At 42.1% G+C, this 26,640-nt stretch overlaps 1 protein-coding gene across 1 annotated transcript; it reads left to right on the top strand.

The window, feature by feature from the left end:
- The first annotated feature begins 300 nt into the window (after window positions 1-300).
- Window positions 301-26,376, top strand: wdr95 (WD40 repeat domain 95). The gene is made up of 30 exons (XM_055879330.1): window positions 301-458; window positions 1,933-2,194; window positions 5,628-5,681; window positions 5,968-6,051; window positions 6,455-6,520; window positions 6,960-7,190; window positions 7,436-7,521; window positions 7,896-7,988; window positions 8,622-8,667; window positions 8,774-8,820; window positions 9,267-9,384; window positions 12,264-12,333; window positions 12,672-12,918; window positions 14,046-14,151; window positions 14,513-14,664; window positions 16,455-16,557; window positions 17,342-17,448; window positions 17,706-17,785; window positions 18,146-18,200; window positions 18,289-18,334; window positions 19,320-19,379; window positions 20,001-20,163; window positions 21,122-21,220; window positions 21,430-21,488; window positions 21,809-21,947; window positions 22,062-22,101; window positions 22,213-22,301; window positions 24,525-24,709; window positions 25,261-25,364; window positions 25,497-26,376. Exons 1-30 carry the CDS (start codon window positions 391-393, stop codon window positions 25,684-25,686), a joined length of 3,249 nt encoding a protein of 1,082 aa, XP_055735305.1. The 5' UTR covers window positions 301-390; the 3' UTR covers window positions 25,687-26,376.
- The last annotated feature ends 264 nt before the right edge of the window (window positions 26,377-26,640 follow it).

Genomic DNA, 26,640 nt, shown 5'->3' with positions numbered 1-26,640 from the left:
TGAGGTTTCAGAGACAGTCGGTAGTGTAATACCATCATTATAACATGGCAGTTACATGACAACTACGCAGGTTTACACCAATAGGGTGGTGCCCTTTAGATCTAATCCAAGGTTCTGTCTGCTTTGTGGAACAGACAATATTAGCAGAAATGCATCCAGTAGTTATCTTAGTATCTTAGTTACCAGAGAGTATCTTAGTTACCAGAGAGCCACCCACGTGAGTCCAGGTGAACTGTGTCAGGTAATGTGAGACCTTGAGAAACAGAGGCTGTGGGCTGAACTGGATCTGAAAGGCTGAGCTCCTCCATTTCCTCCACTCTAACAGACAAGTGAACACTGGACCAGGTTGATAGACAGACAAACAGACACAGACATACAAAGACTACCGTGATGCCGCTGGGGAAGAAAGTTCGCCCTTCTTCAGCTGCTGGGAAACTAGAGATTCAGAATGTGTCCAGGTATTCTCCCTCTGCTTCTCCTCGGCTTTTTCCCCTGTCAGTTTGAGAGTCAGTCATGAGCCAACAACATGCGTTGTCGTGGCTTTTAACAGCAGATCAGCCGTGATTCCATGCTGGTTTTCGAATTGATTATCACATTTTTTGCTCTGCTGTTTTCCAGTGTGGGCTTTCATCTCAGCATGGGGCTAACGAAGTTGAGCTGGGGTGACAGGTGATTTGGGTTGAGGCTTTTGCCTTGTTGCACTGCGATGTTGTTGCTCTCCAAAGGAGCAGAACACCTGTTTTTCAGAGCCTGTTGACTGTTGTCAAGGGGTTGTGGACGTGGCCTCGGTGGCACAGCTCTACATTTACCATGTAGCACTGGAAACCTAATTCATTTGAGCTTTGATTAAATACAGTTCCCCAGATTTGATAAGATTTTATGCCTGTTATTCCTAGCCCCCCTCCTATCTTCTGTTTTGGTAAACAAAATTGTAGTTGCCAGATCATGCGTAATTTGTCATTAAAGTGGCTGTGTCAAGCAAAGTTTATAACCTCACAGAGAAGTTCTGCTATACACAAAGACTCCCGCTGATGTACAGCAGTTATCTACCGCGTATTACGTAAGGAACAACTTATTTTGCGACCCCCGTCTGCTGTGTGTTTGGTTTGCCTGGAAGGCTTTTGAGACTGACTAAATGATCTGGTGGATGTAGCTGCAAACAGGGCTTTCCTCCCTCTCACAGCATTGACTCCAAGGCTGCGTTTCTACAAGCAGCCCAATTCGGTTAGTTTTCCCACTAATTAGTCTTTTGACCAATCACATCAGATCTCTTCACATCAGATCTTTTTCAGAGGAGATCTGGTTGGCCAAAAGACCAATTCATGAAAAAAAGATCTGAATTGGGCTGCCTGTGTGGACGCAGCAAGGAAATGTAAGGTTGGATCCCCTCTAGGTCAGAGCACCAATTACACAACACTGTGAAGTCTGAGACTTGGGATTTATACTGTAATTATTACAGATTTGCATATTTAAAGCATATCTTTTAGAAGTTAAACCAGAACTTGCATACAGCACTCCCTTCTGCTTAGACATGCCACCCACAGACAAATGATTCACTTGTATTTATTTTAATGTTTACCAGTCCAGAAACAACTCCTATCCCCTACTTACTTGGCAATTGTGGACATCTGGAATTATTTTATTGGTACAGTGTAATAAATATGGTGAAAGTCCTACCAAGCCTATCAGAGGGCAAGGTGGAGCTACTACCATTTTTTGTTTGTCTATCCTCCCTTCCTTGAGTAGGCCTACATTCCTGACCTGACATGGCTGGATTGGTGAAAGCTGTGATATAACCATTGCTTATACCTATCAATTTGTGTTAGTTCAGTGATTACTTGAAGGGAGGAAGGAAGGATGCATTTTCAAAGTATTCAAACAGGGTCTTCTTTTCTGGACTTAAACTGAGACTTTTGGGTTCTTCCTCCACAGCGTCTTTGCTGAGCTGGGGAGTGCAGGAGAGCGAGGGACTAAGATGTCGGGGCCAGAGCAGCGGGGAGAGAGATCGGAGCCTGGTGTCGCGAGGGCGTACCTGGGGGCCGTGTCAGAGGACAGGCCACCTCCTAAGTGGCTGGAGCGTGAGCTGCTGAGACAGGAGAACCGTCGCCACTCTGTAACCATGGGAGACCAGGTCAAACTGAGGTCACGACTACTCTACAGTGACGATCCCACACGCAGCCTCAGCAAGCTCAAGGTATATCACCCTAAAGGAGAGTTTCCCGGAGCGAGATTAAGCCTAGTTCTGGACTAAAAAGCTAAATATGTTGTTTCCCATTATACAACGTGTGGGTCTAATCCTGAATGCTGATTGGTTAAAAATGCATTCAAACCAGTGTCTATTCCAGAAGTCACCACTGGCTAAATCTATGACGTTAAAATGCCTATTTACTCTGTTCCATCTGACTGCGCAATCCACTGTCTCATCAGCCCAGCCAAGCTATTTATAAACTTGATCTCTACTATAAAAAGCATCTAGACATTATCTCACATTTCTTTTAGACTAACATTTAGTTTTCAACAGCGGGGATTCCTATAAACCTTGCTGTCTGACTCTCTGACATTTGCAAAATTGTTTCAATATTCAAATTCGATCTCCAGCTGTCCCATAGTTTTTATTACAGAAGTCGGCTTTTTAATTATTCACTTGAATATTTATCCTCGTTGTAGGTCTTGCAAACTCATTTTGGGAGATTAATGTGGTTTGATGTCGTGGGATTATTATATAGTCTGTGACTACCAACCCATTACCCTCTTCATACCCTGGGTGGTGTTACCAGGCATTGGTTATCAGAGAGCAGCAGAGGAAGGTTTGTTGGGCACCTGTTACTTAGAGACAAGTATAGACAGACGTCAGGGTAGCTAACAGAGCAGTGGCCTACTTGTTCACTATCCATGAACGTGTCTCCATGAGGATGTAAAAAGCTCTGGAATAGTGGAAGTGCAAATGTAATTTTATTTTTTGCTGGATAGAAGCGACACAGACAGACATTCTTGATGAATTAAAAAACGAATTGGGTACTGGTACCTAAAAAGGTAATGTTACACAAACGTTTGAAGATTTGTTTGACCCGTCTATGAATTTGAGAGTGGTTACATTTCACCAGCCCCATCCCTTATCTTTATACTAAACTGGGCTGAAACGCTGACTGACTGACTCATAGAATCTGTATCATGATGAGTTTAACCTTAAGGAGTCAGTAGAGTGTCTGCTGAGGTTCTGCATCGTTCCACCATCAGTCCCCTTTCCTCCCCCCACAGATGTACAACTGCTGTGGTAGAATTGAAGCAGACACCCAAGGGAGGTATCAATTTGAGGTTATGCCAGAAATGACATTTTGAATCAAGTTGAAAATATATTTTCTAATTACATGACAGGGCCTCTGGCAGGCAGCGAATTATCAGGACCAGTGAAGGCTGTGTTTTAGATCCGAACTAAAGCAAACACAATTACTGGGTCTTGCTAAAGGGATTTCCATTGATACAAATAACAACCTTCAACCTGACTGGAGGAAGGGGAGCAGCCCTGAGATTGGTAATCCCAAACTGTCACTACAGTGTTAGGAATAAATTCAGTCCATTCTAGAAATCCAGGAAGTGAATTGAAGATAATGGACAGTTTTCAATTCATGAATTGACTTTATCGAAAACGGAATTGACCTGAACCTTGGCCAGTACAGTTGTCTGTCTATGTCTCTTCTTAATAGACTGTCACTGGAATTAACACTGAACATTGCTCTACTCAGTAAAGTCAGACAACAGTGAAACAGAGCAATATTGTATGGATTCCATGCTAGCCTCTTCTGGCTTTGGTCATCTAATGGGAATACTGCTCTGCTGAAATAGCTTGGCTCGATAGCAGATTCTCTTTATAGTTTACCTGTTAATTAAAGGGCCACTCTAACATAGATGGAGCTACGGATGCAGGAACTGACCATTCATGAGATCAAACATGAACCATGATTGAAGCTCTACAATGTTTGTTTATGAATGGATTACAAACAATAAAGTAAAACAACCTTACATTTTGGGTTCTGATGGTGTCAAACAGTTGAACGATGCTCAAGAGGTTAAGTTACATTAATCAACAATCAATGGCCATATATCATTAAGTAAACGGTTTAAAAAAATGGATGTACCAATCCCAGATTGCCCGTTTAAGGACTTCCATGTGATAGCAGGTACATTCTGCCTCAGGTGGAAACATTAATGGAGTCAGTAGTAGAAGTCTGCCAGTAGAAGGATTTGTAGAGCAATGGGGTTATGAGAGTGATGCTCCCTCCCAGTCTCATATAAATATTGATTGTCCTGCACTGCTAAACAATAAGAATGCTTTGTGGGTCTTTATAAAACAATTTTGATGGTTATATGAAATTAACCCTTATAATTTTGGTTCTATATAGCACCATTTCTTCTAGCGGTGTGATGGCTCCTGTTAGAACCCTGGCATAGTCCCGGTGTTTGACGCTGAATGGTGTTGTTGAACATGTTTCAAATGCACCTAAAACGTAATGATTGATTCAATTCTCTATCTCCAATAGTATTTAACTGTTCATATATAGTACAGACCCACATTTCCCATCCGCTAACTAGCTAGTCATTTCACATCAGCCACACGCACGCACGCACGCACGCACGCACGCACGCACGCACACAGAGTCCAGGAGTTTGTTAGTGTGTTTATCCCTGATATTTATTAATAACAGATCAGAGTCTCCCTGGATGAAAGGCCTGTTGCTAGAAGACCCTGGCTGTCACATCTGAGAGAGGCCATTATTACAGAGAGCATGGCATGTCACCATGTCAAGGTGTCACACCGCCCTCCCCCTAGGAACATACAGAGATGTATGTTCCTAGCTCTCCCCCACCCTCCTCTTTGTGCGTGCAGTGTAAGATTGAATCTATATGAGTGTGTGTGTTTGTCCTGTGTGGGTGTGTGCATTGCTGTGTCTCGGGTAAGTGTGTGTGTGTGTAGCTGATGTGAAATGATTAGCTAGTTAGTGGAAGTAGTTGTTTCCATTACTCCACAAGGGCCGCGGCTTTTGTGGAGCAATAGGTAACGGTGCTTCTTGGGTGGCCGTTGTTGATGTGTTCAGGGGGTCCCTGGTTCAAGCCCAGGTTGGGACAAGGAGAGGGACAGAAGCAATATTGTTATGTGTGTGTGTGTGTTGGTGTGTATGAGTGTTTGTGAGTGTATGTATGAGTGATGCCTGCATCTCAGGGCCACTAAAACGGGGGTCTGACCCCCACTCAACGTTGCCACCTAGTGTGTTGTTAATTAAATGCAAATTGTATGCCATGTTAGCCAGAGTCCTCTCTCAACCTTGTCCCCTCTGCTCCCCTCCCTTGGTTCTCTAGCGCTCTGAGTTCATTAACTGGCTGGTAAGTGGAGTCTGTGAGAATTGAAGGAGCAGTTTGATTTGTCACCTCTCCTTGTTATTTCACTGTTCTTCATTTCCCAGAAGTAATGGAACAATTACGAAACAATTTTCCAATTCCATTATTATCTTATTGTGTATTAAAACACTGCTTTGATCTGAAGTTTCTGTTCATTCCTGTGTGGAATTACTTAAAAAAAGATATAATTTGTGACACTACAATGACAAAAATGCATCTTTTGTTTCAAATAGATTGAGCAGAGAGTATCCCTTGAAAGCCTGACAAAGCTCAAGCTGGCATTTGAGGTACATTTCTGCTGTGGTTTGAGAATGTGTTGTTGGGATGACCTAGTATTGCCATTCCTTACGGATATACACGTTGAATTCCAATCGAACCCTAGCCAATCCTATAGATCTGAGAGGATTGGTAGGCGGAAGCAATTTGGCCACATTCCTATCTAGCCAATCAGAAAGGCGAGACGAAGCTATTACTATAATGCATATCCAATCCTCCAATCTACAGAAGTAGGGGCTAGGGGTCGATTTGGAATTCAGTGATCCAATGCATTTAATGACACCTTCTCCTCTGCAGGAATTTGAGATGGGTGGCCTGAGATCACTGGATGTGTTCAACTTTGGACTGATAGTGAAGAAGTGTTTGGGCTTACACAACATAGTAAGTGTCAATGGGACTGGAAAAGCACCAAGACGACGCAACTTTTAATTATAAGACAGACAGATGAATAAATGGCTGGATCTCTGGCCCATATCTCTGCCTCTTTCATTCTCTCAATTCAATTCAATTCAATTCAATTCAATTCAATTCAATTCAATTCAATGGGCTTTATTGGCATGGGAAACATATGTTTACATTGCCAGAGCAAGTGAAATAGAACTCTCTTCCCCTCTCTCGTGGAGTCGCTCTGTCTCTGTATCTGTCTCTCTCTCTAAATAAAATAGTTTTCTATTTGTCACACTGTAAATGTTTCATTGTATTTTTAACAACCCTGATAATGATGTCCGGACTCAGCTATGTTATTGTTGTCTGTCCCATCATTCCTTTGTTCTGTGAACGTCAGAACAATGCCCAGATCCAAGAACTATTCAGGAAGATCGATTATTCTGGCCAGGGGAGGATTGAATGGGTGAGATGATAAGATTAATTTCCTTTCCTCAGGTCACAGAATATGTATTCCCCTTAGAGTGGAATGGTGACAGCCCGAGGAAAGCAACTGACAAAATATGAAGTACAATTTCCATGAAACTGGCCTTCAAAATATTTGGGTTTGATTCCATGTCGAACAAAGATTTTATTTGAGCCTGATCCCAGGAATTTAGTTTGATACCCCATTTATAGAGTGTACTGTACATATATGTATGTCACAGCTGCTGATGATCACTCTTGAGTTGCACATCTATCATACACCACACATGTTTTTAATAACTATTATCTCGATGTTCCATTTGATGTGTCTCGTGTTATTTGTCATATCTATTCGCACTGCTTGCCCGCGTTATTGCCTATTGCAGCTTGTGGAATAAATAAAGCACTATGTGGATTTGACATTGGCCTATCTCCTGCAGGACGAGTTCTGTACGTACATGCAGTTGGAGTACACAGAGAAGGAGGAGTCAGTGTTGCGCGGCAAACAGGTGGCGTTCTCCCTGCCAGCCACGGTCAGGGCCCTAAGCCACGGAGAGCCCGTTCTGCGCGTCCACCCCACCCCCGATGGCACCATCATCACCGTCCGCGAGGATGGGGCCGTCTACTACTGGAGCCCCGAGCTCAACCTGAAGAGGAGCAAGAGCGTGTTTGTGTGTGTGTGTGTGTGTGTGTGTGTGTGTGTGTGTGTGTGTGTGTGTGTGTGTGTGTGTGTGTGTGTGTGTGTGTGTGTGTGTGTGTGTGTGTCAGTGAGTAGTTTTGAAGTGTGAGGAAGTAGACTTGTCCTTTTTTTTATGTAGGACCACACCCTTCTCAGAGGAGCATGTATGCTGTCATAGATTGGAAATGTGTTTTGAATTTTGCATCGGTTAAATTCAATGATTTGCTTTGAATGCAGCATGAAAGACCTGTGAGCAGAAAACCAAAATGGGCAACTGATTTTACCACCATGCCACAGTACAACAAACTTATCATGGGAACAGGGTAAGAACTATATTGTCTGTATCAGAATGTAGGCTTAGCTGAAAAGTAACTAGAGCATTACTTTTGTGCTAATTCCTTTATTTTACTGTCTTGTGTTAGTGCAGCCTGTTGCTATGCACTCTCTTGACAACATCTGTGTTCCACCGCTAATCATGGTCAATTCCCAGATCGCCGAGTCTCAGTTGAACAGTGTGACCTGTTATACCCATGGTAGCAGTTAGAGGCCGCGTCCCAAATGGCATCCTATTCCCTATATGGTGTACTACTTTTGACCATGGGCCCTGTTCAAAAGAAGCGCACTAGGACAAGGGAATAGGGTGCCATTTGGAATGGACTCGGGGACAATGTCCCTACCGGTGTGTCCTGTGTTACAGAGACAGAGAGATCCAGTTGTATGAGCTGTCCTCTCTAGAGCCGTACTGTCAGATCAGTTCCCTGGAGACAGTCCCTCTGAGACTGGACTACTGGTGAGCCTCTAGTCTAGCACGCACTGGCAGCCTAAACCATGTCTCACTAAAACCAGATCACACTCTGGCAGCCTAAACCATGTCTCACTAAAAACAGATCACACTCTGGCAGTCTAAACCATGTCTCACTAATACCAGATCACACACTGGCAGCCTAAACCATGTCTCACTAATACCAGATCACACACTGGCAGTCTAAACCATGTCTCACTAATACCAGATCACACACTGGCAGCCTAAACCATGTCTCACTAATACCAGATCACACACTGGCAGCCTAAACCATGTCTCACTAATACCAGATCACACACTGGCAGTCTAAACCATGTCTCACTAATACCAGATCACACATTGGCAGTCTAAACCATGTCTCACTAATACCAGATCACACACTGGCAGCCTAAACCATGTCTCACTAATACCAGATCACACACTGGCAGCCTAAACCATGTCTTACTAATACCAGATCACACTCTGGCAGTCTAACCATGTCTCACTAATACCAGATCACACACTGGCAGTCTAAACCTTGTAATACCAGATCACACACTGGCAGCCTAAACCATGTCTCACTAATGTCTAATCTGATCTGAGACCTGCTTTAGCGTTATTCTTGTCTTTCTCTCCCCGCAGCTACACTGGACCTGATGAGTGTTCTATTTTGTATGGAGACTCCCAGGTAATGTAAATCCTCTCTCTGCTTGACAACAGATTAAATTACCAGAGGGGAAAAGTTAAATGCCACTCGACTCATTAATTATAAAGGGTTGTTTTTCTCTTTCTAGGGCTGCGTGAATATTATATTAATTACATCCGTGGGGGAGACTCTGAGGTAAACAAGTTTTTTTTAATGTTAGCTTTATGCATCTAATAAACAACCACAGGAATGCATCATCATCTTAAAGGCAAATTGTTAAGTCAACAAAAAAGTATTAGTAAAAAAGGCTAATGTAACTTAAAAGGGCTTTCTACTGTTTCCATGGCGATTTGTAGCTTAATAGCCTAATTTGAGGTTTTGGGTGATAACAAATCTACTATTTCAGTTTTTGATTATGTGACACGAAGAGGGTGGTTTGCACACAAATAGAAACATTTCAAAGTATTCCTTTTTTGAATTTGTAATATCTTTGCTGGTAAATCATTATGGGAATGTGATGTCATTGAACAGATTGGTCGCACTCGCACAGAATATGTGACAGCCAAACATCTCTGTGCCAACACTGTAACTGTAACTATAATTTAGTGCTATTTCATACAGTTCTACGTCTTTATTTGCAGAATGTGGAAGAAATTACCAAAAATTGAGAATGTGCCTAACATAGGGATAGACAACGCAGTGATTTCTCAGAATGTGACATACATTCGATGGAAGGTCCACGAGGACTGGGTGACAAAGGTGATGTTTAGTATTTCTCGATGCACACTGGGGTTCCTTTTTGTCTATCTATGGAATAACCATTTCTGTCTGTTAGATGATTGTGTATGGTACAAAAAGGGGGACCCCCTCTCCCCATAGACTCAACATGAATACTGGCCCTGATGCACAAATATGCCCACTATAGTACTTTTGCTTGATCATTTTTACACATTTCACCAGCTGAAATGTTGTGAGTCAATAAGTACTCAGCCCCCTTTGTTATGGCAAGCCTAAATATGTTCAGGAGTAAAAATGTGCTTAACAAGTCACATAATAAGTTGCATGGACTCACTCTGTGTGCAATAATATTGTTTAACATGATCTTTGAATGAATACCTCATCTCTGTACTCCACATATTATCTGTAAGGTCCCTCGTTCAAGCAGTGCATTTCAGACACAGATTCAACCACAAAGACCAGGGAGGTTTTCCAATGCCTCGCAAAGAAGGGCACCTATTGGTAGATGGTTGTAAAAAAACAAAACAGACTTTGAATATCCCTTTTGAGCATGGTGAAGTTATTCATTACATATTGGATAGTGTATCAATACACCCAGTCACCACAAAGATACGATAATCCTTCCTAACTCAGTTGCGACGAGGAAGGAAACCGCTCAGGGATTTCACCATGATGACTTTAAAACAGTTACAGAGTTGAATGGCTGTGATAGGAGAAAACTGAGGATGGAACAACAACATTGTAGTTACTGCATAATACTAACCTAAATGACAGAGTGAAAAGAAGGAAGCCTGTACAGAATAAAAAATATTCCAAAACATGCATCCTGTTCGCATTAAGGCACTAAAGTAAAGCTGCAAAGAATGTGGCAAAGAAATTAACTTCATGACCTAAATACAAAGCGTAATGTTTGGGGCAAATCCAACACAACACATCACTGAGTACCACTCTTCATATTTTCAAGCATGGTGGTGGCTGCATCATGTTATATGTATGCTTGTCATCATTAAAAAAAAAATGTTAAAGAAGGAGAATAGAGCTAAGCACAAGCAAAATCCTTGAGGAAAACCTGGTTCAGTCTGCTTTCCAACAGAGACTGGGAGACAAATTCACCTTTCACCAGGACAATAACCTAAAACACAAGGCCAAATATACACAGGTGTTGCTTACCAATGTTCCTGAGTGGTCTAGTTTTGACTTAAATTGGCTTGAAAATCTATTACAAAACTTGAAAATGACTGTCTAGCAATGATCAACAACCAACTTGACAGAGCTTGAAGAATTTGTAAAAGAATAATGTGCAAATATTGTACAATCCAGGTGTGTAAAGCTTTTAATAGAGATTTATCCAGAAAGACCCACAGCTGTAATCACTACCAAAGGTGATTCTAACATGTATTGACTCAGGGGTGTGAATATTTACATTTTATATTTCTCTATTTCATTTTCAATAAATTTGCAAACATTTCTGCAAACATTTTTCACTTTGTTATTATGGGGTAGTGTGTAGACGGGTGAGACAATAATCAATGTACAGCGGGGCAAAAAAGTATTTAGTCAGCCACCAATTGTGCAAGTTCTCCCACTTAAAAAGATGAGAGAGGCCTGTAATTTTCATCATAGGTACACTTCAACCATGACAGACAAAATGAGAAAAAAAAAATCCCCAAAATCCCATTGTAGGATTTTTAATGGATTTATTTGCAAATTATGGGGGAAAATAAGTATTTGGTCAATAACAAAAGTTGATCTCAATACTTTGTTATATACCCTTTGTTGACAATGACAGAGGTCAAACGTTTTCTGTAAGTCTTCACAAGGTTTTCACACACTGTTGCTGGTATTTTGGCCCATTCCTCCATGCAGATCTCCTCTAGAGCAGTGATGTTTGAGGCTGTTGCTGGGCAACACAGACTTTCAACTCCCTCCAAAGATTTTCTATGGGGTTGAGATCTGGAGACTGGCTAGGCCACTCCAGGACCTTGAAATTCTTCTTACGAAGCCATTCCTTCGTTGCCCGGGCGGTGTGTTTGGGATCATTGTCTTGCTGAAAGACCCAGCCACGTTTCATCTTCAATGCCCTTGCTGATGGTAGGCTTTGTTACTTTGGTCCCAGCTCTCTGCAGGTCATTCACTAGGTCCCCCCGTGTGGTTCTGGGATTTTTGCTCACCGTTCTTGTGATCATTTTGACCCCACGGGGTGAGATCTTGCGTGGAGCCCCAGATCGAGGGAGATTATCAGTGGTCTTGTATGTCTTCCATTTCCTAATAATTGCTCCCACAGTTGATTTCTTCAAACCAAGCTGCTTACCTATTGCAGATTCAGTCTTCCCAGCCTGGTGCAGGTCTACAATTTTGTTTCTGGTGTCCTTTGACAGCTCTTTGGTCTTGGCCATAGTGGAGTTTGGAGTGTGACTGTTTGAGGTTGTGGACATGTGTCTTTTATACTGATAACAAGTTCAAACAGGTGCCATTAATACAGGTAACGAGTGGAGGACAGAGGAGCCTCTTAAAGAAGAAGGTCAGGTCTGTGAGAGCCAGAAATCTTGCTTGTTTGTAGGTGACCAAATACTTATTTTCCACCATAATTTGCAAATAAATTCATAAAAAATCCTACAATGCGATTTTCTGGATTTCTTTTTCTCATTTTGTCTGTCATAGTTGAAGTGTACCTATGATGAAAATTACAGGCCTCTCTCATCTTTTTAAGTGGGAGAACTTGCACAATTGGTGGCTGACTAAATACTTTTTTGCCCCACTGTAATTAATTTTGAATTCAGGCTGTAACACAACAAAATGTGGAATAGGTCAAGGGGTATGAATACTTTCTGAAGGCACTGTTTGAATATTTTCATAATTTTTACACACAACAATACCTTGAGATTTCTTTTAAATTTTAGGTGAAATATTTTCCAAACATTTGTGCGATTGTTTCCACCTCCAATCATGAAGCCTCTTCCCTCGTCATAGGTAATTAGTCATTGTCACATCCATATTCTCACCTCAGCTGGATGTATTCAAGTTCAAACTCACTTCTGGTGTTACAACATTAACAATGTCTACACGTTATTTCTGATCAATTTGATGTTATTTTAATGGACAAAAAATGTGCTTTTCTTTCAAAAACAAGGACATTTATAAGTGACCCCAAACTTCTGAATGGTAGTGTCTGTCTGTCTGTCTGTCTGTCTGTAAGAGTGTAGGTATGCTCATATATTAAACAGCATATGAGTGCTTTTATGTTTATTTAATATAATTGAATGTATCACTTATGATTTTGAAACAACACACTCCGATCTCACGCCCAGGCTGCGTTCTCCCGTCCACCAACATCGAGCAGCAGATGAGGGAGATCAGGGAGGTGTGTCGGGATGGGAAGGCCAAGAGGGCCCTTTCTAATAACAACGGGTCTCCTCAGCCCCGGGCACCATGTGACCAGACCGTCTTCCCTGTCTACAAGGGCGTCATGACCTTTGACCTCAGCAAACAGCACAACCTGCTGGTGACCGGAGGGATGGACAGGGTGCTGCGTCTATGGAACCCCTACGTCCCTGGGTGAGGAAACACAGGAAACTCTTATTTCTCTGAATGCTACTAGGTGTACAGACTTTCATCCAGCCCTGCAGTAAGGCACCGGCATGGTTAAAGGGACACTGTTGTTGTTCTATAACAGGAAGCCCACAGGTGTGTTAAAGGGACACTCTGTTGTTGTTCTATAACAGGAAGCCCACAGGTGTGTTAAAGGGACACTCTGTTGTTGTTCTATAACACGAAGCCCACAGGTGTGTTAAAGGGACACTGTTGTTGTTCTATAACAGGAAGCCCACAGGTGTGTTAAAGGGACACTCTGTTGTTGTTCTATAACAGGAAGCCCACAGGTGTGTTAAAGGGACACTCTGTTGTTGTTCTATAACAGGAAGCCCACAGGTGTGTTAAAGGGACACTGTTGTTGTTCTATTACAGCAAGCCCACAGGTGTGTTAAAGGGACACAGTTGTTGTTCTATTACAGGAAGCCCACAGGTGTGTTAAAGGGACACTCTGTTGTTGTTCTATAACAGGAAGCCCACAGGTGTGTTAAAGGGAGACTGTTGTTGTTCTATTACAGGAAGCCCACAGGTGTGTTAAAGGGACACTGTTGTTGTTCTATAACAGGAAGCCCACAGGTGTGTTAAAGGGACACTCTGTTGTTGTTCTATAACAGGAAGCCCACAGGTGTGTTAAAGGGAGACTGTTGTTGTTCTATTACAGGAAGCCCACAGGTGTGTTAAAGGGAGACTGTTGTTGTTCTATAACAGGAAGCCCACAGGTGTGTTAAAGGGACACTCTGTTGTTGTTCTATAACAGGAAGCCCACAGGTGTGTTAAAGGGAGACTGTTGTTGTTCTATAACAGGAAGCCCACAGGTGTGTTAAAGGGACACTCTGTTGTTGTTCTATAACAGGAAGCCCACAGGTGTGTTAAAGGGAGACTGTTGTTGTTCTATAACAGGAAGCCCACAGGTGTGTTAAAGGGACACTCTGTTGTTGTTCTATAACAGGAAGCCCACAGGTGTGTTAAAGGGAGACTGTTGTTGTTCTATTACAGCAAGCCCACAGGTGTGTTAAAGGGACACTCTGTTGTTGTTCTATTACAGGAAGCCCACAGGTGTGTTAAAGGGACACTCTGTTGTTGTTCTATTACAGGAAGCCCACAGGTGTGTTAAAGGGACACTCTGCTCCCATCTTCTACCTCTTCATCTCCTCAGAGGAAAACCGTATATTTTCTGTCTCTATGGACAACACTGCCAAGGTGGGACACCATTTACTTCTCCTTCGAACTACAACTTATTGCCTGACTTTCCTCAAAATTGGTATTCTGTTGAGATAAATCCACACCCTAGGCCATCAGTTTGGTAGACACAGCTGTAGGCCAGAATCCATGAATGGAAAAGATGAGCACCATGCAATGTAATCTAGACTCGTGGTGCTCATCTTTTCCATTCGTTTTGGGTTGAAAAGTGGAGGCATATAGCTGTATCTACGCAACCAATAGCGAGGAATGTGAACTCATCTTAACCTTAGACTACTTTTGAGGTCTGAAAACATCTGAAAAAAGTTGGCGTTTGGAGTCTAATGGCCTTTTAAATAATTGATGACTGTCTGTCTTTCAGATCTGGGATATCCATGACCAAAGCTGCCTCATCACAGCCCACCCCAAAGCCAGCCTTATCCGTGGAGACATGTCTGCATGCCTGTATTCTCCTTCCACCAAGGCACTGTACATCGCAGCAGACTCACTAGCGCTGCTCTCTCTCAGGACCAGGTTGATTACTTTGCTACTGGGCTGTATCTTAAATGCCCCCCTATTCCATGTATGATGCACTATTTCTCTCCGGTCAAAAGAAGTGCACTTTATAGGGAATAGGGAGCCATTTGTTACAATTAGGGTGCCCCTAAATAGGGAATATTCTGTCAAATTTGCCCCTGGGAGTTAATAAGGCATATTTGTTCAACTAGGGCAGGAATGGGCAACTTTGATGGGACTGGGGGCCACAAAAAAACAGAACTCATCATGAGGGGCTGCAGTGGCTCGTGGGTCTGCATACCCACATCCAAACCATCCACGGGGGACAAATGTTTGCAGTTTTTAATATGATAACTGAGGATCAATGGGCCCCACGCCGGTTGGTAATTTGACCATGCTTACTACAAGTTTAGATAGCTGCCCGCTAGACTAAATTACCAATCTAAATAGTTTTGCTGACATGAGCTAATTGAGTGACTGCTGATGCACAACCAAATTTCAAAGTTGCACCTTGTGTATTATATTATTCTTTCTCTCAACAGTAACAGTAAGTTGAGACCCTGACTGAATTCCAAAATATACACTACCGTTCAAAAGTTTGGGGTCACTTAGAAATGTCCTTGTTTTGAAAGAAAAGCAAAAATGTATGTCCATTAAAATAACATCAAATTGATTAGAAATACAATGCAGACATTGTTAATGTTGTAAATTACTATTGTTGCTGGAAATAGGCGTACAGAGGCCCATTATCAGCAACCATCACTCCTGTGTTCCAACGGCACGTTGTGTTAGCTAATCCAAGTTTATTATTTTATAAGGCTAATTGATCATTAGAAAACCCTTTGCAAATATGTTAGCACAGCTGAAAACTTTTGTGATGATTAATGAAGCAATAAAACTGTCCTTTAGACTAGTTGAGAATCTGGAGCATCAGCATTTGTGGATTCGGTTATAGGCTCAAAATGGCCCTTTGCTGTGAGACTCGAAATTGAGTTCATATGCATCCTGTTTCCATTGATCATCCTTGAGATGCTTCTACAACTTCATTGGAGTCCCCCTGTGGTAAATTCAATCGATTGGACATGATTGGACAAAACCCAGGTTTTCACCAAAGAGACAAAGATTTGTCATCATAAGTTATTCAGGTTGAGGTAATGGTTTTCACACCTCTCCTTTTCTCATGTGTTCAACTCTTCTCTTCAGCATCTCTCTCTGGTCACCATTTATCTTCTCCCCTCACCATCTCTGCTCTTCTTTTCTTCTCCATTGCTCCATTGCTCTCGTCTGTCACGACTTCCGCTGAAGTCGGTTCCTCTCCTTGTTCCGGCGGCATTCGGCGGTCGATGTCACCGGTCTTCTAGCCATCGCCGATCCACCTTTCATTTTCCATTTGTTTTGTCTTGTTTTCCCACACACCTGGTTTACATTCCCTCATTATTTGACGTGTATATAACCCTCTGTTCCCCCCCATGTCTGTGTGTGGAATTGTTTGTTGTAAGTGTTTTGTGCATTTCTGATTGGTTGGCGACGAGTTGCTTCAACCCGCATTTTGCTGTTCTGGGTGCTGTTTGTTTTTTGCATCATTAAAATGCTCCGGCTGTTACCCATTTCTGCTCTCCTGCGCCTGACTTCCCTGCCGCCAGTTACGCACCGCTTACATCGTCTCTACTCCTCATCATGTCACCTTTCTCCTCAACATCTCTCCTCTGTCCTCTTCACCTTCTCTCTCGTCTTTTCTCCTCACCACGTCCTAACAATCTTCCTCTCCTCTCTCCTCCTCACCATCTCTCTCCTCTTTTCTCCTTCAGCCCCCAGCCCCAGGGACATCTGATCGTGTCTCACATGGAGCCTGTGTTGTGCTGCGGCTATAGCCACGAGTTCAGACAGGTCGTCAGCTGCACAGAAGGATCCGTAAGTTTTAAGTAATTCTCACCTCGGAACCCTTTATTTATTCCCCTCTTTAAAAAAGGGGGGGGATGGACTTTAGTTTCTAAGACTTTATTTCAACAGTTGGGAAGGAGACGGACAGAATCTCCGTCACAGGGGCATTGCGCTGTCCGGAGCTACATAGACCAGTACTCCAAACTCCGGCACTGAGATCCTTTCTTTCACCCAGGACATAATTCCAGCAAATCCTGCAGCAGATACTGGTCCCACAGACATAATTACGTACACATAGAACTAGTAATAGTAATTCAATATGATCTCTGTGGTCCCATCTGTTACGTTCCTGACCTGTTTTCTGTTGTTTTGTATGTGTTTAGTTGGTCAGGACGTGAGCTGGGTGGGAATTCTATGTTGTGTGTCTAGTTTGTCTGTTTCTATGTCAGCCTAGTGTGGGTTCTCAATCAGAGGCAGATGGTAATCGTTGTCTCTGATTGAGAATCATATACAGGAGGCTTGTTTTGTGTTGGGATTTTGTGGGTGTTTGTTTCCTGTCTCTGTGATTGTCTGCACCAGATAGGTCTGTGTCGGTTTTTGCACATTTGTTATTTTGTATTGTTGTTTGTAGTGTTTCACTTGTTCTTTCTTAAACATGTTTAACACTAGCCGCGCTGCACTTTGGTCCTCTCCTTCACCCCTGGAAGAAAACCGTTACACCACCCATATACCTTATAAAGATTTACTGAACACTACACATATATTGTGTACGATGTGTCATTGGTCACACCACGTGTTGTCTAACTGTTCCTAGGTGGTGAAGGTGTGGGATTTCGACACAGGGAGCCATGTGTTTGAGTTTGGTGGTGCCCACGGACAGTCTGCCATTACCTGTATGACTTTTGACCCCAAGGGAAGGAGGTATGGAAGCTCTTTTCAATGACTGATTATTGCAATGTGATATTTTCCCATAAGTGCAATGTGACCATACTGTTGCCTACCTAATGGAAGCTCAGAGTAATGACGAAAATGAAGAGTGATGAAGAGTGTGCACTGCAGATGCTATTTTGTTTGTATTGTGGTGTTTGCCTTATTTTATTCAAAAAAAAAAAAAAAAAAAAATGTCTTTCAATAAATCTTTGAAAGACATAAAATAAGATTAATCTTCCTCATTACAGACTGGTCACTGGGGGGAGAGATGGCTTTCTAAAGATCTGGAACTTTAACAATGGTCAATGTCTGAAGATACTAAAAAAGGGTGAGTACATTCTAATTCATATCTCACAGTATAAAGGTGGTGTTCGGAGCATTACAGTGTTCAGGATTTTTGTCTTCTCTCTGTTATATGCTACATGAGGTGATTTGGTAACACTTTACGGTAGCCCCCTTATGTATGCACTCATAAAGCCATTATTACAGCTTTATAATACACTATAACATCTGTCATAGGCAGTCGTAAACATTATGAACAACAGCATAAGCCATTATAAAGGTAACTATAATTGGCATTATAGATGACAGGCTAATTTGTTGTTGTCCCTGATGTCAACGGCCTCCATAACCCAGGCTATATAACCACTAATGTGCTACAATAGTTTCACATGAACATGTCACACAGATGGGGTGTCCAGCGAGGTGTGTGACTGCGCCTACCTGACAGTCCACAGAAACACGTGAGTAGAACCGATGATGGATGTTAGACAACTGTTGATTTAAGAGGAATAATGATTAATCTTAGCCTTGTGTAATACATTTCTCCAGGTATGTGATGTCTGTTGGATGGGACCGCAGGATTGACATCTACTCTGTGAGTATAGACTTGGAGAAGAACTATCTTCTTAGGCCACATATTTTCTACGTGAAGGATTTCACTATTGGATTCTATGCATTTATTGACTCCAATGACCCGTCTTCCCCTCAGGACCTATTCAACTTTATTGCCTTGAGATCCCATTTCCGTTTTCATTACCTTCTGCGTTCGCCTCGCCAAAGCAGAGGCTACCTGAGGGTCTGCACCGGTAGCCATGACACATTTTTAAGATTTCACAAAAACACATACAAGACAATCTTTGAAAACCCTTCAAGAGTATATTCTGAATATTTTATCAGCGAGGAATATAAACGTCCTAATAAGCTTGCCTGCCTCTTTACTTTGCCATACATAAGTAATACATTTTGAAGTCTTTGAGTGTTTCCTTGGTTACCAACTTACCATGTAGCCTCTAACCTCACGATCACAACTGTCTCTTCTTCTACACTATTCTTCAGTATAAGAGACTTCTAAGAATTAAAGGAAGAGGTGATATGTTCTAAAGAATTGACTTTCTGTAGAATTCCACATTCCATAGCACTTCAGTGACACTCACACTCTTCCAGGCCTGTAGTACCAAAGGTATACACAGACCTGTCCACAGAGCTGTAATTCCTCCCACAGAGCACTTCCATCCACCTTTGATTCTGAGAGCATCGACAACATCATAAGAGCTGGTTTTCAAAGACTGTCCTTCCCCATAAGTAACCTCTGTAACCACCTTTTGATAAAATAACAAACACCACATAACTATGAGGCATAGTAATCTCGTTCCCAGCCACTTCCGTCCAAATTGCCTGGGGACGAGGTCAGAGGCCGTAGAGATGGCAGCCCACTTTACGAAGTCACAAAAAGGGCATCAGAGGGATCCAGTTAGAAATACACACATGCCTCTCTCATTTCTAGACTTTACCAATAGATGGCTGGTTGAAGATCTTAATTTCAAAATGTTAACTGCATGCCTTGTATGTTTCCATGCTAGGATTCACCAGACGAGCCTCACCACATCCAGAAGCCTCAGCCCTCATGGCAAGATGATCTGGTGAATAAGGAATGAATGAGGAACATGAATAGGGAACTAGACATGCAATGCCATTCAGAATATATAGGGCTAACCTAAGTGCTTATGAGAGTAGGAATGCTGATCTAGAATCAGCCCCTCCCTGTCCATATAATCTTATTCATTGTGATCTAAAAGCTCAACTGATCCTAAATCAGTACTCCTACGTTACAGCCCAAGTTGTCAGCCCAGTTATCTTTGATATACTACTGCAGGTCATGGATGGGGAGCTCCAGTCCTTGAGGGTCTGGTTTTCTCCTTTGCCTGGTACCTAATTCATTCATCATGCCACTGATTCATCCATCATGTCACTGAGTAGTATACACTTGCGTTCTAAGGTCTAATGATTTAAATTAGACACTGATTTGGAGAACGCACCAAAAACCTGCAGACACTCAGGCTCAGAGGACTGCCCATTCCTGCTGTCGACCATTCAAGCTCTTGTTGGCCAGTGATGTAGAGCTGGCGGGGACGAATAAAGATACATTTAATAGAATAGAATAGAATAAAATTCAATTCAATATAATAGAATTATAGAATGGAAATATAGAATAGACTAGAATTATAGAATATAATTGAATGCTCTTACTGTGATGTCTCCAGAGGAGGGGCCACATAGAGGACATCCTGTGTGTGGCCCAGTGTCCCCCCTCCCTTCTGGCCACCAGCAGCTATGACGGGGAGGTCATTGTGTGGAACCTGGTCTCCGGACACATCCAGTGTCGCTTTGCCAGCCCTCTGCAACCTGACTGCTGCCATGCCCAAGGTCAGATCACACTATCAAACCGGAGTGGTTCGCCTGCATGCCAGAGAGTGTAGCTAAAGCCTACATTCTCAGAAGAAAAGGTACTGAATTGTACTTAAAAGGGTACAAATGCTGTAGGGTACATCCATTGTACCATGGATGTACCATTATGGGTAACTAATTGTACTCTTGCGGTTTGTACCTTAGAAGAGCCAATAGTGTTCCTTAGGGGACAAGGTACAAAAGTGTACCTTTAGAAAAGGTATTAATTAGCCTTTTTAGGATACCACCACAATGACAAAGCCATTTGTGCCTTTAAGTGTACACACCACTCCAATTGTCTGAATGTAGCGAAATAAGCAGGTATCTTCGAGTTGGACTCAAACCCAGGTCCAGCAACTGTCAAGACAACAATTTAACCATTACGCCATGAGGCCCGAACTGCTTGATGAGGTAGCAAGGTGTTGGGTGAGGTAGCAAGGTCGCTACCATATTAATAAAAGCTCTTGTCACATGCTCTTATGTTAGCCATTATAAAGACTTTAGAAAACCTGAATTAACATTACTATAGAACACGTAAACTGGTACAACACTTCCACTCATGGATAGGTGGCCAAAAAGAGCTAACTGAAAGCCCCGCCCCCACTAAGCCACACCTCCAAAGAGATGGCACAGGTGGATTCATTATTGTTCCTTGTGCGGGTACAAATATATACCTTTCTTCAATACATTGTCAATTTGCACCTTTTCTACTAAGCAACGGTACAGATCACCACCGATCATTCGTGTGCCCTACATTTGTACCCTGGGAAACAGAAATGCACCTTGACCGTACTCTTTTTTTATTTAGAGTGTGGAACAATCCTCAAGGTAAATACTTGTTTTTCAAAGCTAAATGAGGAATGTGCAGTATAAAGGGACTAAGTAAAAAGGAAATAGGAAGAAAAATACAAACTGTGGGATGTTTGTGCCCTATAAGGGATGGATACCTGTGTTCCCAGCGTCATCTTCCTGAGGAGCCGAGCATTACATGCTAAGTTCTCCTCCGCTGCATGCCTCCTGTCCTCAGGACCCACAGGTCAGTGCCAGGAATCATGAGTTTGATTCCCTCCGGTACTACCCATACGAAAATGTATGCACACATTACTTTAAGTCGATTTGTATTAAAGCATCTGCTGACGGCATATGATATATTATAAGAAACAAAATGTATTATAATATATTGTGCAGTGCAATTCACAGAGGAATATGTTCTAATGATGTATTATTATATGTCTTCAAACAAAGGTTGCATTAATTTCTGGAACGTGCTCAACGGTGGGAAATTATTGGCCAACTTCGAGGCAGTATGTGTTACCATGGCAACTTTCCATCTGCTCCTTTTTATGTTGAAACCTTTGGATTTGTCTAGAAACCAGCAATAACACCATTTTATTATAGTACCTTTCCTGAACAAGCAATTATAAATGATTAGTCAATGTGTATAAATGCTTTGAAATATATTAGTAATGGTAGTAAATGCTTAAAATGCATATTGTAATGCTAACATGTTATAAATGATTGTGCTTATTTATTAATAGTAGCCTATGTACAACATTTATAAAATGTTTGAGGCTTTTCTGTGAACGTTTTGAACCAAGTGTAACTAAAGGAATATGTTCTTCAGTCTAGGTTCCAGCAGCTGATCACTAAACTGGCAGTGACAAAGGAAGATACCTCACTGTATGCGGCTGACCAAGTTGGCTATGTCTATGTTTATGACATAAAGACATACGCTCTTGGCTCAGAGAGAACCCCACCGAGAGGTAAGATCGTTTTTTCATCTCGTTAGAACAGGTCTGATAAGACGAGATCAAAAGACAGCATGATTTATTTTGATCCATGAATTCAAAAAGTAAAAAGCAACTTTATTTCTTCAGCTGAAAACTACTGGCGTGCCCATACTGGCAGCATCACCGGGTACGTGCAGCCCCTTCTAATCGGGAACACCATCTCAAACATAAACAAAATTGTGCTTCACATTTTGCTCATTTTGCTCACTCCCTCCCATCTTTTTACTATCTTGTCCAGGTTGCAGATTGTTGACAATGACCAAGTACTGCTCACCTCGTCTATAGACTGCACTGTGCGCCTGTGGAGTGCCTACGGAGAGTTCATAGGTAGGGGTAAAATCACACAGGTCTTTTGTCCTGTTGTCTACTCCTACTCTGTATACAAGTTTTATGATTTATGTTTTAAGATTAATGTTCAGTAGATAAGGATGTGTTTTGGGGATAGATGCTTCCCTTGTATATTCTATAATTATAAGGGCACAAGGCGAGACCCAGATGCAGACACAGGAGGCTGAAGGTTGGAGTCTTAGATGTTTATTAATCAAAAAGGGGTTAGACAAGAGAATGGTTGTGTACAGGCAGAAAGTCAAAACCAGTAGAGTCCAGTAGGTACCGAAGGGTAGGCAGGCTCGAGGTCAGGGCCTGCAGAATAGTCAGGCAGGCGGGAATGGAGTCCAGAAAACAGGCAAGGGTCAAAACCGGGAGGACTAGCAAAAGAGAATAGAAAAAGGAGTACGGGGAAAAAAACGCTGGTTGACTTGACAAACATACAAGATGAACTGGCACAGAGACAGGAAACACAGGGATGAATACACCGGGTAAAATCAGCGACACCTGGAGGGGGTGGAGACAATAACAAGGACAGATGAAACAGATCAGGTTGTGACAATAATAGCCACTGTTATAATTATGGTATTTAAATCAGTTAATTCTTATGAGGAACCCCTCGACAACATTCCGCTGAAAAGGCAGAGCGCGAAATTCAAAAATATTTTTTTTAAATATGTAACTTTCATACATTCGCAAGTGCAATACACCAAATTAAAGCTTAACTTCTTGTTAATCTACCCATCGTGACCGATTTCAAAAAAGCTTAACAGTGAAAGCACACCATATGATTATGTTAGGTCAGAGCCTAGTAGCAAAAACACATTCAGCCATTTTCCAGCCAAAGAGAGGAGTCACAAAAAGCAGAAATAGAGATAAAATGAATCCCTAACCTTTGATGATCTCATAGGACTTCATGTTACACAATACATTCATGTTACACAATACATTTATGTTTTGTTCGATAAAGTTCATATTTATATCCAAAAATCTCAGTTTACATTGGCGCATTATGGTCAGTAATGCTGTGCCTCGAAAACATCCTGCGAATTTTGCAGAGAGCCACATCAATTTACAGAAATACTCATCATAAACTTTGATAAAAGATACAACTGTTATGCACAGAATTAAAGATATACTGTACTTCTCCTTAATGCAACCGCTGTGTCAGATTTCAAAATCTTTATGGGAAAAAAACACCATGCTATAATCTGAATACAGCGCTCAGACACAATAACAAGCCATTCAAGTACCCGCCATGTTGTGGAGTCAACAGAAGTCAGAAATAGCATTATAAATATTCACTTACCTTTGATGATCTTCATCAGAATGCACTCCCAGGAATCCCAGTTCCACAATAAATGTTTATTTTGTTCGATAAAGTCCATAATATATGTCCAAATACCTCCTTTTTGTTAGCGCGTTCAGTTCACAATCCAAACTCACGAGGCGAGGGCAAGTCCAGGCGAAAGTTCAGACGAAAAGTCCAAAAAGTTAAATAACAGTTCGTAGAAACACGTCAAACGATGTTTAGAATCAATCTTTAGGATTTATTAAACATAAATCTTCAGTAATAATTCCTTTGTCTTTAGAAATGCAATGGAATGCAGGTCTCTCTCACGCACATGAGCGTGACCAGCTCATGGCATTCTTCCAGACACTTGGTTGAAACAGCTCTCATTCCCCTCTCCTTCACAGTAGAAGCCTCAAACAAGGTTCTAGAGACTGTTGACATCTAGTGGAAGCCTTAGGATGTACAATATGACCCCATAGACACTGTATATTAGAAAGGCAATTAGTTGAAAAACTACAAACCTCAGATTTCCCACTTCCTGGTTGGATACTTCTCAGGTTTTCGCCTGCCATATGAGTTCTGTTTTACTCACAGACATCATTCAAACAGTTTTAGAAACTTCAGAGTGTTTTCTATCCAAATTTACTAATACTATGCATAAATTAGCTTCTGGGCCTGAGTAACAGGAAGTTTACTCTGGGCATGCTTTTCATCCGAACGTGAAAATGCTGCTCCCTATCCCAAACAGGTCTTAAACACTACCTTCCTACTACAGCTCCTCCTTTGAACTAACAGCATCATTTATCTTTACATACAGTACCTATAGTTGTTTTCTAACTCTCAACACTGACCAATTTGAAGTAAAAATTATTGAAAGTAACTGATTTAAAGTACAAATGGAGACTGTTTCTCTCTCTCTTTCTCCTTAGGGACGTTTGGGCAGCGGGACAATTGGAGCATCCACACCCCTTCCTCCTGGAAGCATCCTGCCGTTCCCTATGAGATCCTGATCGACCCTCTGAGCATGCCAGCTCACCACATCCTGGAGGGAAAGACCAGAGTGTCCGATGTCATTAACGCTGACAACTCTGAGGCCACTAGCACCGAGCCAAAGGTGCGTAAAAAAAAGGTCATTTCCGAGCGTCTTCATCAACGCTGCCAAAGTGGAATGTTCAGGGCAAATGTGCATGTACAGCGCTGATTTGGCATCTCTCCCTCTCCCTTTGTTTCTCTCCCTTTTCCTCTCTCTATCTCATGCTCTTTTTCTCTCTGTCACTCTCTCTCCTCTCCTTCTCACCTACTCTCTCTGTCTGTCTTTCCCTCTCTCTCTCCATCTCTATCTCTCTCCCTCTAGCTCTCCATACTTCAATGTCTTCATCTCTATTCCTTTCCCTCTCAACTTCTCTCTTGCTCCCCCTCTGTCAATCTCCCCCTCCCTCTCTTCCTTTACCTCTCATCCTCCCTCACCCTCTCTCTCCCTCTAGCTCTCCCTACTTCAATCTCTTCATCTCTCTCTCAACTTCTCTCTCTTGCTCCCCCTCTGTCAATCTCCCCCTGTCTCTCTCTTCCTTTACCTCTCATCCTCCCTCACCCCGTCCCTCCCTCTCTGTCTCTCATCTCGTCTCTATATGTTACTGATCTGCCTCTTTCGAAATGTAATTGCAGTCCAACTCGCCCAGCAAGCTTAGACACCCTCCACTGTCCTTCAGTGACACAGACATCATGGAGGAGATGAAAACCTCTTGTTACACAGAAGAACATGGTAAACGGTGAGTGAGCCACATTACATGCATCATGCAGTAGATAGTAGGCAAGCAGATACACATCTAGGCTCAGAACACGCCATGTGAATAAATACATTTCTGCCGGCAGTAAATTGTTTGCTATCTCTCACATTTCAGACTCCGACATGAAATATTCAAGCATACTAACAAGCCACCCAATCATGGCGGACCCAAGGCCTACCACACTCTCAAGTACTTTGATATCGTCGACACCCCGACTACCTGCGAGAGGCCTGATCTTTCCCTGGCTGGCATAGATCCTTTCATGTCCAGCTTTGTGGAACAGGAGTCGGCTGAATTCCAATAAGATCCCAATTGTAACAGGAAATCAAACTGTGACCATAGGTCCTGTGCACCATGAACTCAACATGCTTCAAGGACAGAGGAGTTACAACACCATCACAAGTAATCAGAAGTGCTGAAATGTTAGCTGTTGCACAACTTTAAAGAGTTGCACAGTCCTGGATTGATTCGGGGAGACAGGGGTTTGTATTTCTCAGCATCAGTATACCTTACAAGACTATTTTCAATAAGATTAAGACCAAGGTCTTGGGTTGAAATGGGGGACCATTTCTATCCTCATATCTTATTCCAACATGGAGTTATAAGCCATTTGTCACACTCTGGCCTTTGTTATATTGATTTTCTTTATTAGTTTAGTTAGGTCAGGGTGTGACATGGGATGTTTGTGTGTTTTTGTCTAGTTTAGGGTGTGTGTATTGTTTAGGGGGGTTTGTAGTATGTATGGGGTTGTGTTCAGTGTAGGTGTTTAGGAAAGTCTATGGTTGCCTGATTTGGTTCTCAATCAGTGACAGCTGTTTATTGTTGTCTCTGATTGGGAGCCATATTTAAGGCAGCCATAGGCTTTAGGTGTTTGTGGGTAATTGTCTATGTTGAACGTTTGTAGCTTGTGTGTGCACTAACGTTTGTAGCTTCACGGTTGTTTTGTTTTGTAAAAGTGTTTGTTTCGTGTTTCGTCATCTCTAATAAAAGAAGATGTCCTCATATCCCGCCGCGCCTTGGTCCGCTTATTATGACAATCGTGACACCATTAAACACTCTCTGTCCACTTGTGACAACCTGGGCCCAGATTTACAAAACCCTTCTTACGCAAAAAAATCTTCTTAAGAAAAAAAAGAACGTAAATAAGATAGTTCGCAAGTGCAATTCCTCAACAATATCTTAAGATGTAATGATTTTCTTACTAACTTCTCAAATATCTATTTACAAATCTTCTTAAGATGTTTGTTGCTAGGCTAAC

This window comes from Salvelinus fontinalis, chromosome 24 (assembly GCF_029448725.1).
Source record: "Salvelinus fontinalis isolate EN_2023a chromosome 24, ASM2944872v1, whole genome shotgun sequence".
Classification (NCBI taxonomy): Eukaryota; Metazoa; Chordata; class Actinopteri; order Salmoniformes; family Salmonidae; genus Salvelinus; species Salvelinus fontinalis.
This window is presented reverse-complemented; position numbering and strand designations above follow the sequence as displayed.

Bases quoted from the DNA above. Each gene is read 5' to 3' on its own strand.
- wdr95 (XM_055879330.1), top strand. From the start codon at position 391: ATGCCGCTGGGGAAGAAAGTTCGCCCTTCTTCAGCTGCTGGGAAACTA. The intron at 18,201-18,288 runs GTGAGTAGAACC...ACATTTCTCCAG, and splicing joins CTGACAGTCCACAGAAACAC to GTATGTGATGTCTGTTGGAT. The intron at 22,302-24,524 runs GTAGGGGTAAAA...CTTTCTCCTTAG, and splicing joins TGCCTACGGAGAGTTCATAG to GGACGTTTGGGCAGCGGGAC.